Here is a 13721-nt window from a genome sequence, read left to right on the forward strand (position 1 = left end):
TAAAAGCCTCAATAGTCCTTTGCATCGATGCACATTGATCGGTAAGATTGCCTTTCGAGGCATTTTCTCCCATGCAACAAAGCCAACATTGAAATAACCATTTGAATGGTTGAAAATACAACGATACAGAAACAAAATCATATATACACTGAAAATCTATCTAAGTACACTGAAAGTAATATCAAAATACACATAAACCAAAACATCATATTACTTATTTGTATTGTAAGTGGTATCGAATGAAATAACATCTCCAAAATACTCACAGGCAGCCCTACTTCTTGCGTCGGCCTAAAAAACAATCTTAATTGACTGATCAACCTCAAGTTCAAGCTCAAAAAAGAAATTTTGATTCTTCTCTTTCATTCTTAATAAGTATTTCCTAAATTCTTTTGCATCCTCTAGTTCTGAAACATTCTGCACTTCTCTCGTGATGTAATTTCTCACATCTTTTTCAATAAAACTTAATTTACGATGACCCCCTGCTGCTGCGACAAATGATTGATAAGTTTTACTTGGTCTGATTCTGGCTTCCTTGTTATTCTCTATTATACGTTGTATAGACATGCTTAATTCCCTGTGTTGTTTAAGCATCTCTACTTGATTTAGACAGCACGAATGTGAATGATGCAACACAACCTTTGAAATGATCCAAACACCAATATATGTATATAAATTCTTGTAGGAAAATTAAATCCAGCTGAGAGATTTGTCTTCTCAGTTGGAGATATGTTCGATTTCCATTTTTTCTCTCTAATACATGTAATCAATTGGTTCTTAATTTCAATTTTCTTCTTCTTTGTGCTCCAAATTTTCGTAGAAAAACCTACAAGTTTAGAATAATCTTTGTAGAATTTTTTAACTTTTTCAAACGTGTTAAAAGTCATCCCAACTTTTGGAACAAGCTGCTCATCAATATCGCACCGAAACTGAAAATAAACCAAAATTGGTGCAAAATAAACCATATAAGTAACTAAAATACACAAAAACGAGGAGAAAATAGATTCATCAAAATAATAGAATCCAATTCAGAACTGGTACATTACAATCAAATACAAACCATCAACCATGCACAACAAATTTCACAAAAAAAAAAACCGATTCAACTTCAGAATCATAAACCACTAACAAACTACATTAACTATATTCAAACCGCACCTCACCACTTAATTTGATTCAAAACAATAATAGAATTCGCCCTGATTCAATTGAAAGTCTGAACCTACAAATATAACGAAAGAAGAGTTCCAAAATACACCAATTTATAATCGAAATACACCGAAATGGGGGGGGGGGGAGGGGGAATAGATTCATTAAAATAATATAATCAGATTCATAACTGGTACGTTACATTCAATTCAAACCATCAATCATGAACAACAACTTTCACAAAGAAAAACATCATTATTCACCAATAGAATCATAAACTACTAACGAACATTAAACTAAAATGGAACCACACCTCAGCTGCTTCATTCGATTCAAAACAATAATCCACTTCACTCTGATTCAATTGACAGTTTAAGCTTGAATAATTCATTATCTTCCATAACGAAATAACTGTTCAAACCTAATTTCACAACTTGATTTCAAAAACTTGAACGAAGAGCATTGAACTTAAACGAATAGAATGCAGAGAACGAAGAGAACATAGTGAATGAGGAAAAACGCAGAGAAGGAACGGAACGTAGAGACACAGATAACACTAAGAAAATTCGAAAAGGAAAACGAAATCCGCATGAAAAAGAAAGTTATATATTAGCGTATTAGGTGAAAAGTTTGTTAGAGAAATTGGCACGTGAGTTGAATTAGGTCAAATTAACTTGTTTAGACTTGTTTGTTTAAATTACATGTTTGGAGAGATTAATTGATAGAATAGATAGATAGATTATTATTATTATTTATAATGTCATTTGTACCCTTAAGCAGAGATGGAGTGAGTGGAAAATGTGAAAAGTTGATGAAGTTAGTCAAGTTACAGCAATGGGCTTGGCTTTGTGGAATTTAACAGCGGGTCGTAAGAAGGAGCAAAAACTAAAAAGCATTGCCATTTCCATCACATAATCCTCCTCGTGGCCTCATTTCATCCTTTTTTCTCCACAATTAAATACACATTCACACACGCAGTCGCACACAGCTCCAAATCTCATTTTCTCATCGTTTCCTCCTTCATCTCCTTTTCTCTCTCTCTCTTCGCACCAAAACCCTTTCTCTCTCTATCCATCTACCAATTCTCGCTCCTTCTTCGATCGCTCTTTCATCTTCGCCATCTTCCACTTACGAATCCACTTCCAATCCGGAACCACCGATCGCCGCTGCCGATTCGATCTGCTAGGTGTATCTGCTTTCGATTTTATTCATTCATGCTTCTTTTACTTTCTCATCCGATTCATATGAATTTCTCAGAATCGATTAGAATTAAGGAGGAGTGGAAGCATTGGTGAATGAATCTCGCAGGGTTTGAAAATGCCCGGGTTAGCAGCGCAACGGAACGAGCAATTCACTAATGGCTCCTCTGCCACCGCGACAACCACGCACTTGTCGCCAAATGGATTCTGGTCTAAGAATCGGGATGACGTAGGCTACAATCAGCTACAGAAGGTAGTGGATTGTTTACGGTTTTAATTGTCTTTGTTTATTTATTTGTTTGTATTTTTTGTTATTAGCTTTTGGATTGTGGATAGATCACTGTTTTGTATTGATTTTTGTGTTACAACTGATGGTTTGATTGAATTCTGTATTGGATCTTACAGTTGGAATGATTGTTGGATTGCTTTACAGGGTTTTCGGATGTATCATTGTTATGAGAATTATGTTATTTTGTTTTCTATTTCTAATTCAGTGTTTTTGTGCTTGGTAGATGAGATTCAGTGTACACTATTCCATCTCCACATCAGTGCCTGGTAAAGGCTATTAAAAGAATGATGTTACATGTCGATTCTAATATTTATGTTTATTTTTAATTGTCCACTGAGATATAGTTACCATTTTTGCATGCTGTGCTGTTGCATGAGGCTGAGATTAACTGTCATTACCTCTGTTTCAAAATAATAGGAAATTTGAAGAAAGTTTTAAATAACTTTTTCAATGTATCGTATCTGCAAATGACAATTATATTAAAATAGAGGGGGAGTAATTTTCTTGCTGGGGCACTGAATTACAAAATGAATGCCATATTAGCGGGAATGTGGTTAACATGCCAGTCTTTGTTGGATGCATGCTGATGTTGGGCACTTAGCCTGCAAGCAAACACCATTAGTTGCTGCTGACGTTGATTTGCCTGGCTTTAACTTGTATGTTTTCACAATTTGTACCGTTATGGATTGGATACTACAATAATGAGGAATATTATGTCAATTTATTGTGCGTGTAAAGCTAATGTGGACCTTTGACATGTTAATTCAGTTTTTTTTTTTTTTTTGGTCTTCTTGATATTATATGTTGCACCTTTGCTATGTTGGGGGGTTATGTTGTTCATTTTGCTTTGTATTTGTGCCCCCCTTCACATACGTGCTTCTTAGCTGTTCAAGGATTGCAAGCAACTCTCAATTATGGGTATGCTTGGAGGCAGAAATGCAATGAGAATCCATTGGAATTGATTTTGCATCGTAGAGATTGAGTTCTGAGCTGAGGACATGTGGCACATGTGACCTTGTTCTCTTGATAAAACTGCAACCCACGACATGCTTAAAATTCCTCTCACTGGGTGTTTTACATTCCTGTGTTGCAGTTCTGGAGTGAATTGTCACCTCAAGCACGACAAGAACTATTGAGGATAGATAAACAATCTCTTTTTGAGCAGGCTCGTAAAAACATGTACTGCTCCAGATGCAATGGGTTGCTTCTTGAAGGTTTCTTACAGATTGTTATGTATGGGAAATCTCTGCAGCACGAAGGGGTGGGTGCTCACTTTATTTGCAACAGACTTGGAGGTTTGAAAAAACAAAATAATGGTGGATTGAACATTACCAATGGCTGCCAAGATGAAATTCAAGACCCATCTGTTCATCCATGGGGAGGTTTGACCACAACACGCGATGGGTCTTTGACACTTATGAACTGCTATTTGTATTCAAAGTCTCTGAAAGGACTTCAAATTGTAAGCCCATCACATTTATTCCAAGTAAAAAAAAAAGAAATTGTTTAATGTCCCCGTAGTGTGAAAAATGTGTTGCTCTATATCAACATTCATCACCCAGGAATAACATAAAAAATGTCGATAAAGTGGAAGATAGAAGTAACTAACATATAACTGAGGTGGTGAGTGTTGCATGATACAGAGCGACAACTTTTCTTTTCGTAGGACATAATTTCATTAAGTTGGGGGACTTGGGTCCTGACGCAATTCTTTTCTTTATTAGCTAGCTAAACTTTTGATTATATATCAGGTCTTTGATGGGGCACGCGCAAGGGAGCGGGAAAGAGAACTACTATATCCTGATGCTTGTGGCGGCGGAGGCCGTGGATGGATAAGCCAAGGCATAGTGAGTTATGGCAGAGGACACGGGACAAGAGAAACATGTGCGTTGCACACTGCACGACTTTCATGTGATACACTGGTGGACTTCTGGTCAGCATTGGGAGAGGAGACTCGTCTCTCTCTTCTAAGGATGAAGGAAGAGGATTTTATTGAAAGACTTATGTACAGGTGACTATTTGTATAATGCTCACACAGTCACACCTGTTATGCCTTAGATAAGTGACAGATTGTTAGTGATAGAATGAATAACAATATAAAATCTGATACTAAAAGCAGTTATACAGTTGAGACTGATATACAATTAAGCATGTATATAATTGGGTTCCCATTTTTCTGTATCCCCCCATTAAAAAGATGATATCATTTATATGTGAGTCATTTTTAATTGACTAGCTATCTGTCAGATTGTAGGACACTTGAGCGGCTGGCTTGACAATTGACATTAAGACTCTAGATAGGCATGGATTTAAAGAATTGTTGAATTCATGAGTATCTTTAAAACTAGAGAAACAGAATGATTCAGATTGTAATAACTAATAGGATATCATTCAGTTATGAGTTCTGGCATGACGTAAGGCTGTGGAGTTGTGGACCTATTTGTGGTTAATTAGATTATAAGGTATGGCTTTGTTGCATACTGTTTGGTACTTAGAGATCTTTTGAGGAGTTGTACGGATAATTATACAAGAAATGATGTTGTAGAGATATGTTCATGAATTTCCTGAGAAGATAAACTAACTGAAGATGGAAGCTTTACCGCACTTGTCTTGAACGGTGATTATTGTTTCTTATTGAGGTTTATGCCCGCTGACCTTTTCTGGACAGCATAATGATCTTGTTTGTAAGGAGAATTGTCGAATGGAACTTGAGTTATGAAAGACACAGAAACTAGAAAAGAATCCGAATGACATTTTATTGGATATATAACTATGGAGTAATGAACTCAGCTTGTGCATCTTCAAAGTGATTTTGATCTAGGCACCTTGATAGTGGTGGATCAGAATATTAACATTTCCTTTTAACTTTCTTATATAAATGGGAAGGACGTAATATGAATAGTTATTTTGCTCTTTGCATGCTATTACTCATTATTTTATGCTTTCTACCCGTGTTTTTGTCTCTGGAGTTACATGATGTGCTAGAAAAGATATCAAGTGCAGCTTTAGCTTTATTCTGTGTATTTAAAGTTTCCCACATTGTGTCTGGCGGGCTGACATGTTTTAGGGGCTTCAATAACCCTTAATGCAATTATTAGACTAAGAGAATGAAATTATTCCGATCCTTTAGTCATGTATTTTCAACATTTTGTTCTATGCTCATTGAAATACATAAAACAATGTGTATGGCTTAATTTATTGCGTGATTTATTTATCTTTTATTGTTTGAAACTGGGCACGAACCCTTGCTTCAAGGTAAGGTTATTTGTCAAGATCTATGACAAAGATATCTTATGTTTTCGGTTTTACTAACAAGTTTTCATTTATTTACCAGGTTTGACAGCAAGAGATTTTGCAGAGATTGTAGAAGAAATGTTATTCGAGAATTCAAGGAACTAAAAGAACTGAAGCGCATGCGCAAAGAGCCCCGTTGCACTAGCTGGTTTTGTGTTGCTGACACAGCCTTTCAGTATGAGGTGTGACATTTGTATTTATAAACTGTAAAATATCGTGATTGGGATTTCATTGTAATATTCTAGAGCGGCACAAGGTGATTTCATTGAAAAATATGCGTGCCTTACCACAAGGCGATGTTTGCTTCACATAACATGCATCCATTGTGCTTTTTTATCAGGTATCTGATGACTCAATTCAAGCTGATTGGCGTCAAACATTTGCTGAGACTTTGGGTTCCTATCATCACTTTGAGTGGGCAGTGGGGACGACTGAAGGAAAATGTGACATTTTGGAGTTTGAAAATGTTGGAATGAATGCATGTGTTCAAGTCAATGGACTGGATCTTGGTGGTTTAAGTGCATGTTTCATAACCCTCCGAGCTTGGAAACTAGATGGGCGCTGCACTGAACTTTCTGTTAAAGCTCATTCGTTGAAGGGTCAACAGTGTGTACATTGCAGGCTAATTGTAGGAGATGGTTACGTTACAATCACAAAAGGGGAAAGTATTAGAAGATTTTTTGAGCATGCTGAAGAGGCAGAGGAAGAAGAGGTAACATGAGTTTCACCAAGGAAATAACCTTCTTTGCTAGTTGCCCATATATCATGAGATTTTGATAATCATTTATGAGGCATTAGTCAGAATAAGCCTCATATGTTATGGTAAAATGTTGCCTTCAGGATGATGATTCAATGGACAAGGATGGAAATGATCTTGATGGAGAGTGCTCTCGTCCCCAAAAGCATGCAAAAAGCCCTGAACTTGCTCGAGAATTTCTTTTAGATGCTGCCACTGTTATTTTTAAAGAACAGGTAGGTTTATTATTAACATTGTTTTGCTGTGTTTGTTTGTCTTGTTCAACTGCTGACTGTGTTATCCTTTCAGGTTGAAAAGGCATTTAGAGAAGGAACTGCACGCCAAAATGCACATAGCATATTTGTATGTCTTGCACTGAAATTGCTGGAGGAACGACTGCATGTAGCATGCAAAGAAATCATTACCTTAGAAAAGCAGGTATAAATTATTATATTGTTATGAAGAAGACGTTTTGGGATTAAAAAAAGGTGTAGCTCTGCTTCCATATGGGATGTCCATTTTCTATACCTGAATTGTATGATTTTGTTTTTATCTGCAGATGAAACTTCTTGAAGAAGAAGAAAAGGAAAAACGTGAAGAAGAGGAGCGCAAGGAGAGGAGAAGAACAAAGGAAAGGGAGAAAAAACTTAGGAGGAAGGAAAGACTAAAAGGGAAAGACAAGGATAAAGAAAAAAGGAGTTCCGAATCAAATGATCCTCTTGGTCCTCCTGAATCGAAAGAAGAAATGTCTCTGCTTGATGATATGGAGCAAAATGATTCTATCAGCTGCAGGAGTTCAGTAATTGAAACGGATGAAGCTAATCTTTCCAGGGATGATTCTCCTAATATCCTACACGAAGAGTTCACTGATGAGTGCAGTACTTTGAGAACACAAGATCACTCTTATAATGACTGTGAAGAAGAAATTTCCAGTACAAAAGATGGGGGAGGTCAGTTTACAGTTGAACAATCAACACCTTCTCGTCAAAGGCCAAGATTTAGAAAAGAATTCCAACTTGATATGCCAATGAAATGGTCTGACAGACGGCGTCATGCAGTTGTTTCAGAAAATGGTGTGGTGGTTGGCAGATCTGATCTAAGACATCATGGAGAAAGTTTTGTGGCATCTTCTAGGGTAGTTAATGGATTGAATAGGCAATCAAGATTAAATGTTCCAACAAAGCATAATGGTCGAAATGCTGGTCCTAAGTATAATGAGAAGTTCCATTCTTCCAGCAACCGGGTAAATGAGAGATGTGATTTTCATTCTTGCAGTTGTAGCCTAAATCATGAATATAGGACAAGGGTTGAACAACATTCTTCTTTGACAAGAGTTAGCCGGGAGACAAAACCTGCAAGTAAGTCTGAAACTGCAGGAGATACATCTAAACAGTATTCTCGTGGTAGTAAGCATTCTCAGGTAGAATATATGCATGATAGTAATGGGAGACCCAAAAGCAAAGTCACCTTGGGGAACTATGCCGGCAGGGATTTGTTTCAATCAAAGAAAGTTTGGGAGCCTATGGAATCTCAAAAGAAATATCGTGGTAGCACTCCAGACTCTGATGTTATATTGAGGTCTTCTGAGAATCAAGGACTTCAGTCTGATATAATCAAGCCGTCAATTGGGGAAGCTGTTCACACTGGTGATCGTTATTATGAGGATTGTAATTCAAAGAGATTAAGTGCAGATGAAGGGTGTAACAATGGTTTTCAAGTGGAAGCTGAAGGTTCTTGCAGATCTACAGAAGTTGCTTCTGAAGAGCCTGGAATATGCACGACTGGAGGCTCTCCCTTGAATAGTTCTTCTGATCCTAATCAGAGTAGCAGTTTCAGTTCTGACAACTGCTCCTCGTGCCTAAGTGAGGGTGATAATAATACAACCTCTTCAAATCGTGAAAATACTGAATCATCATCAACATCAGATTCAGAAGATGTTAGTCTACAATCTGAAGTAAGAGATAGTTCAACTTGTGTCGAAAATGACTTGTCTGGCTGTCATGAAGCTGGGGAGAAGGATGCAAATGGTGAGGGTTTGGCAAGGTCATGTTCACTGTATAGTCGGTCCTTGGATGGCACAGGAAGTGATAAATTGGGGAATCTTGCGGTGGAAACTGGCCACAATTTTGAAAATGGTTTTTCCACCATTAATGTGTGTTCTCAGCCTCAAAATATCCTTCCACTCATGTCAAACCAGAATATGCAATTTCCAATGTTCCAAGGTCCTACAACAATGAGTTACTTCCATCAAAATCCAGTTTCATGGCCGGCAGCTCCTACAAATGGCTTGATGCCCTACCCACACCCGAATCATTATTTATATGCTGGCCCTCTTGGATATGGTTTGAATGAGGATCCGCACTTCTGCTTGCAGTATGGTGCCTTGCAGCAGCCGACTCCCATGTTTAACCCTGCTGTGCCAGTATATCAGCCGGTTGCCAGAGCTAATGTCTTGAATGCAGAGGAGCAGACTCGAGTTTCGAAGCCAGCATCCATTCAAGAGCATCTTGCTGGATCTATTCCAGAAAGGACTGTTCCAGCTGGAGCTAATTCCAAAAAAGCAGCATTGAGTGGAGAGGTGAGGCCTGATAACCCTGCCAAGATGCGAGAGAACAACGGTGGCTTTTCCTTGTTTCATTTTGGTGGGCCTGTAGATGTCTCAACAGGTTGTAAATCGAGTCTTGCATCTGCACAAGGAAGTACTGCGGGGGATTTTAGCTTGAAAGGTTCAGTAGATCCTGTCGAAGAAGTCGATACTTGCAATAAGAAAGAGACAACCGCCATGGAGGAATACAACTTGTTTGCGGCAAGTAATAACTTAAGGTTTTCAATTTTCTAGCATGATAAAAGTGAGAAGTATAAGGTGGCTGTTGTGGAGTCCAGTCCTGTCATAGTAAATGAAGGTTTGAGTACCTTGTAATTTGGTAAACAATAAGCTTCTTTCAGCAATTTTCAATTTTACCCTATAGATTTGATTAGTCAATTGTTGCCAAATTTGTCTTGTTTTTTCCGTCGATGTAGAGAAAGATTGAGAGTGCTGGTATTTTGAAGGTTTTTGTTTTCTTGGTGTGAGATCATATCACCCTCCAATTTTAAATGAAGCTTTTTCCTTTGCAATTCTTTTTAGCCAAGTAGTCTTCATAGCGAAAGCTGTATCGGGATTTTTGAGTGGATATATATTTTTTAATTGAAGTGTTTGTTTGATTCAAGTTAAAAGTATTTCTCTTTTTAGAAATATGTATTCTAAACTGAACAACTTTTTTATTTATTGCTATGAATTTTGAAAAATGTTCAATTATTTAAAATGTGTTGATATTACTATATTATTTTAGAATTTTAATATATAAAAATTACTAGCATCAATGCACAGCTAACAAATGCTACATATCCATCACATGTGCACTCTTTCAATATAAAGTAGAATGTCTAACCAATTTAGTTGCTTGATGATTACGAAACTTCTCTCCTTTCTCTTCTCTTCTTCAATCTCTTTTCTCTGATCCACACATTATGTTAGTTCACATGGTATCATCACACAAGATCAAAAGCTGAATAAAGATCCTTACAAGATTGTGTTAAGTACATGAAGAGAATGCAAAGTTTGCAATCCTATTCCTATGGGGAGCTGGTAGTTGTAGGTCATATTTTCCTCTGCCTCTTTGTGATCCTCATTCACTTAGTTTCAATCTTCAATTTAGTAAGCCAGTGTATAGGGGGCAAATACTATGATTTGGAGTTATAGTTTCATAATAGTATATAGAACTAAGAACTTAATATGCAGCGGTGGGCAGGTGCTAAACCAAAGTTACTTACAAGGATAAATATATTAGTATACAATTCCAAAATTATGGACAATGTATTTTAGAAAAGAAAGAGAAGCCTCTTGTACCAGCAACATTGAATTGATCTATAGTTTCACTTTTCATCCAAAAATTCAAAGGTAACAATCATAAAGCCAAAAACCATAAAAAAGAAAGTCCAACTAAATTGTCTACTGCTATGAATCTCTACTCTAGTTTTTAAGCTCCTGGGCAATTAGAACAGCCAAATAAAAGCCAGGTTCATCTACAAATTCAGCCAAATCAAAAGAATGAGCATCTGCAACAATTTGTAAACTTGTCCTATCAAGTAGCTCTGAAACTACAACTTCCGGATACTGCTTTCGTTGCTGTTCTAACACTAGTCTCCCTTGCGGATGACTGATAATCACCCGTCCACCTACAGGTCAGATCCAAAATTACAGAAAGAATAAGAAGTATCCAGAGCTCTGACCTAAGTTTCAAAAGAGGGAACAACAATTGAGCTAAAATATATGTGCAATAAGAAAATCTATCAAGTTTGCTACTATGTTTGGTGCACTGTTCTAATACACTAGAAAATTTTAGCTTCCATACCAAAGTAGTACCTAAGGAGTATTAGAAATTTGACATTTTTAATCCATCCTCTTATTCAAACTTCCGTTCAAGCAAATTAAGAGCCAGGCTTTGGTAATAGGTGTAGAAATCCTGGAATGCAAATAGCATTCTCTCCAGAGCAATTTCATTTAATGGGGCAAAACATTATTCAAAGCTTGATGAAAGACAAGATGTGTGAAGAAGTGTAGATGTTATAATTAAAATTGCAAAACGTTTTAATTTCTACCTCATAATACATCATTAATAACCAAACTATATCCACACTATCATCCTTCTTTTAACCAATTTTGGCACTATCTAACTTTTTGTCATCAAGATAAATTGATTCTTTTGAATGGTTTTTAAGAAATGTGTGTAAAACATGGTGCATAAAAATCAAGTTCATTTTCAAATACACAATTTGCAGAGCAATGCAAAGTAACAAGGAAAAGGGCAAACTTCAACCACAAGAGAGAAACTTACCAGGTGAACATTTCTTAGCCAAAGACCCCAAAATCTCATCAAGTTTGAAGGGCAAAGCAGGAAGAAAATAGAGAAAAACAACATCAAGAGGAGCCCATTTCTCTGGAACATACACAATCTCTCCTTGCCAACACTTAACCTTATCATATTTCTCCTTAATAAGAGCCAATATCAGAAGTGAATCGTGCACCACAAAAAGAGACTTACACAAACCCACCAATGTATCCACAAACTCTTCAGACCCAGTTGAGACTAAGACCCTTGAACCCTCTTCAACATTCCCAGCAGATACAATACGTTCAATGCTTCTCTTGAATTCTACATTAGAATTTGACTCAACAGAATCAAGTATAGACCAGTCCTTTTCAACAACTTCTTCAATGTAAACAACGGATGCAGAGCCCTCAGGGATTGAAACTGGGGCATCTGTATCTGACTCAGTGGCTTGCAGCAAAGTTGAAATAAGCTTAGTGGGTTTTGATTTTAGCGAATTTGATGAAAATTTGAAAGCACTGCCACAGAGATAAACACGTTGATGCTTCAATTGAAGGTTTTGGTGGAATTTGCATAGTGGTGGGGTTATGGGGTGGAAGGAACCTACGGAAACAGAATTCATGGGAAGAAAGAACTGATTTTTACAGGTGAATTTGCTCTTAAAACCGGATCCTGATGCTCAAATTAGTGTCTTGGAAGTAGAGAATAGAGGTTAGAGCTTGGGTTTGGATATGACGACTTGCCGAAAGAGGTTTTACTCAGAGAAGACAAGATATTCCTGGGAGGTGCTGCAATTTTCATTTATTTAAGAAAAACATAAGATCATTAACAATTTTATCTTAAATTTAAATTGATATTATTAATTTTTTATTTTACTTAAAGTATTGTCTCTAGCCTTTTTTAATCAAATTACAGAAAATTAAAAATAATTCTCAAAAAAAATTTACATTCGATATTTTGGTTCTAACAAAATTGTAAAAAATTAACTTATTTTATAATAATTTTTTATTTAAATTATTTATAATAAAATTTATTTACTCTATATACATAGTAAATTTTTTTTATTGAAAACGGTAGAAAAACTAATCTATCTCTAATTTAAATTTATTGAAGACCAATTTAAATTACTCATTTAATAAAAATTTATAATTTGGTCTTGGATAATTTAAAATATTTATAATCAAACTTTTTAGAATTATGAAAAGATTTTGGACCATATATTTTTTAAGATAATCATATATTTAAATAAAATAAAATTTTAAAGAAACAAATGCAATAAATAAGGATTTGATACATTTGGGTTGTATAATAATTTTATGTAAACTACTATAGCATGAAGAAATTTATGAATTTCTATACAAATTTTTCTAATCAATCACAGATTATATTGAAGCATAAAGAACTCATAAATTACTACACGCAGGAGCGAAGTTCGAATTCTTTTTAGAAAAGGACTAACATAAAAAATAGAACTAAATAAAAAATAAAAAATAAAATTAAAAAAGGACTAAATCATAAAATTAGAAGACTTTATAAATAAAATTTGTTTATTTGATAGGAATTATTGTCTCCCCTTCATATATACTAAGCTTTGTCCCTGGCTACACATTAGCACGGTTTATAAAGATGATTACTATTGAATTACTGCTGCATTTAAAATTGTTATTAGTATGTCCACCATCTATTTATCTATTACTCATTCAAAATTATATATAAAAGAAAATTAATGATCAATTCATTCTTATTTTTGATAATGTCATTTTTTATATGATTTTTTTCATTACATTTTGTAATGAATTTGTAAAACTAAAAATGAGTGATATTATCAAAACATGAATGATGTTATTATCTCCTATAAATAAACTATATTTTTTTCTTTCATATGTAATTTGACGATTTTAAAAGTATTTATGCATAAACTGTACTAATAGGTAGTGATTTCTGACTTTTTCATGCTTCAATATAATACGCAATTAATTAGAGAGATTTACATAGAAATTACTAAACCTATTTAAACGGTAGCCATTTACATAATTATTATAAGATTCAGATCTAATCAATTCTCATTTTTTGTATTTAGATAATTTTTTATAGTTTCAGTGATTAAGAGGAGGGGGTTGAATCTTAGCCCATTTTTTATTTCAGAATACTTGCTGGTCTTTAAAATAAATTCTGGAGATTTA

General features: G+C 35.4%; 2 protein-coding genes across 2 annotated transcripts; one reads left to right on the top strand and one right to left on the bottom strand.

The window, feature by feature from the left end:
- Positions 1–1933: 1933 nt before the first annotated feature.
- On the top strand, positions 1934–9784 carry LOC112696137 (uncharacterized). The gene is made up of 8 exons (XM_025748750.3): positions 1934–2601; positions 3731–4099; positions 4389–4648; positions 5972–6113; positions 6272–6643; positions 6772–6903; positions 6977–7105; positions 7227–9784. The coding sequence occupies exons 1-8, from the start codon at positions 2467–2469 to the stop codon at positions 9504–9506; spliced, it is 3819 nt and encodes a 1272-aa protein (XP_025604535.1). The 5' UTR covers positions 1934–2466; the 3' UTR covers positions 9507–9784.
- Positions 9785–10472: 688 nt separating this feature from the next.
- On the bottom strand, positions 10473–12356 carry LOC112696138 (uncharacterized). The gene is made up of 2 exons (XM_025748751.2): positions 11545–12356; positions 10473–10885 (listed from the first exon to the last, which is right to left on the bottom strand). Exons 1-2 carry the CDS (start codon positions 12158–12160, stop codon positions 10680–10682), a joined length of 822 nt encoding a protein of 273 aa, XP_025604536.1. The 5' UTR covers positions 12161–12356; the 3' UTR covers positions 10473–10679.
- Positions 12357–13721: the final 1365 nt, after the last annotated feature.

This window comes from Arachis hypogaea, chromosome 6 (assembly GCF_003086295.3).
Source record: "Arachis hypogaea cultivar Tifrunner chromosome 6, arahy.Tifrunner.gnm2.J5K5, whole genome shotgun sequence".
In the NCBI taxonomy this organism is placed as follows: Eukaryota; Viridiplantae; Streptophyta; class Magnoliopsida; order Fabales; family Fabaceae; genus Arachis; species Arachis hypogaea.

What these genes read in the sequence shown, in the direction of transcription:
- LOC112696137 (XM_025748750.3), top strand. Translation starts at nt 2,467, where the DNA reads ATGCCCGGGTTAGCAGCGCAACGGAACGAGCAATTCACTAATGGCTCC. An exon ending in CTCTGAAAGGACTTCAAATT is followed by an intron (nt 4,100 to 4,388) that starts GTAAGCCCATCA and finishes ATTATATATCAG; the next exon opens with GTCTTTGATGGGGCACGCGC. An exon ending in CTGTTATTTTTAAAGAACAG is followed by an intron (nt 6,904 to 6,976) that starts GTAGGTTTATTA and finishes TTATCCTTTCAG; the next exon opens with GTTGAAAAGGCATTTAGAGA.
- LOC112696138 (XM_025748751.2), bottom strand. Translation starts at nt 12,160, where the DNA reads ATGAATTCTGTTTCCGTAGGTTCCTTCCACCCCATAACCCCACCACTA. An exon ending in GGCTAAGAAATGTTCACCTG is followed by an intron (nt 10,886 to 11,544) that starts GTAAGTTTCTCT and finishes TCTGACCTGTAG; the next exon opens with GTGGACGGGTGATTATCAGT.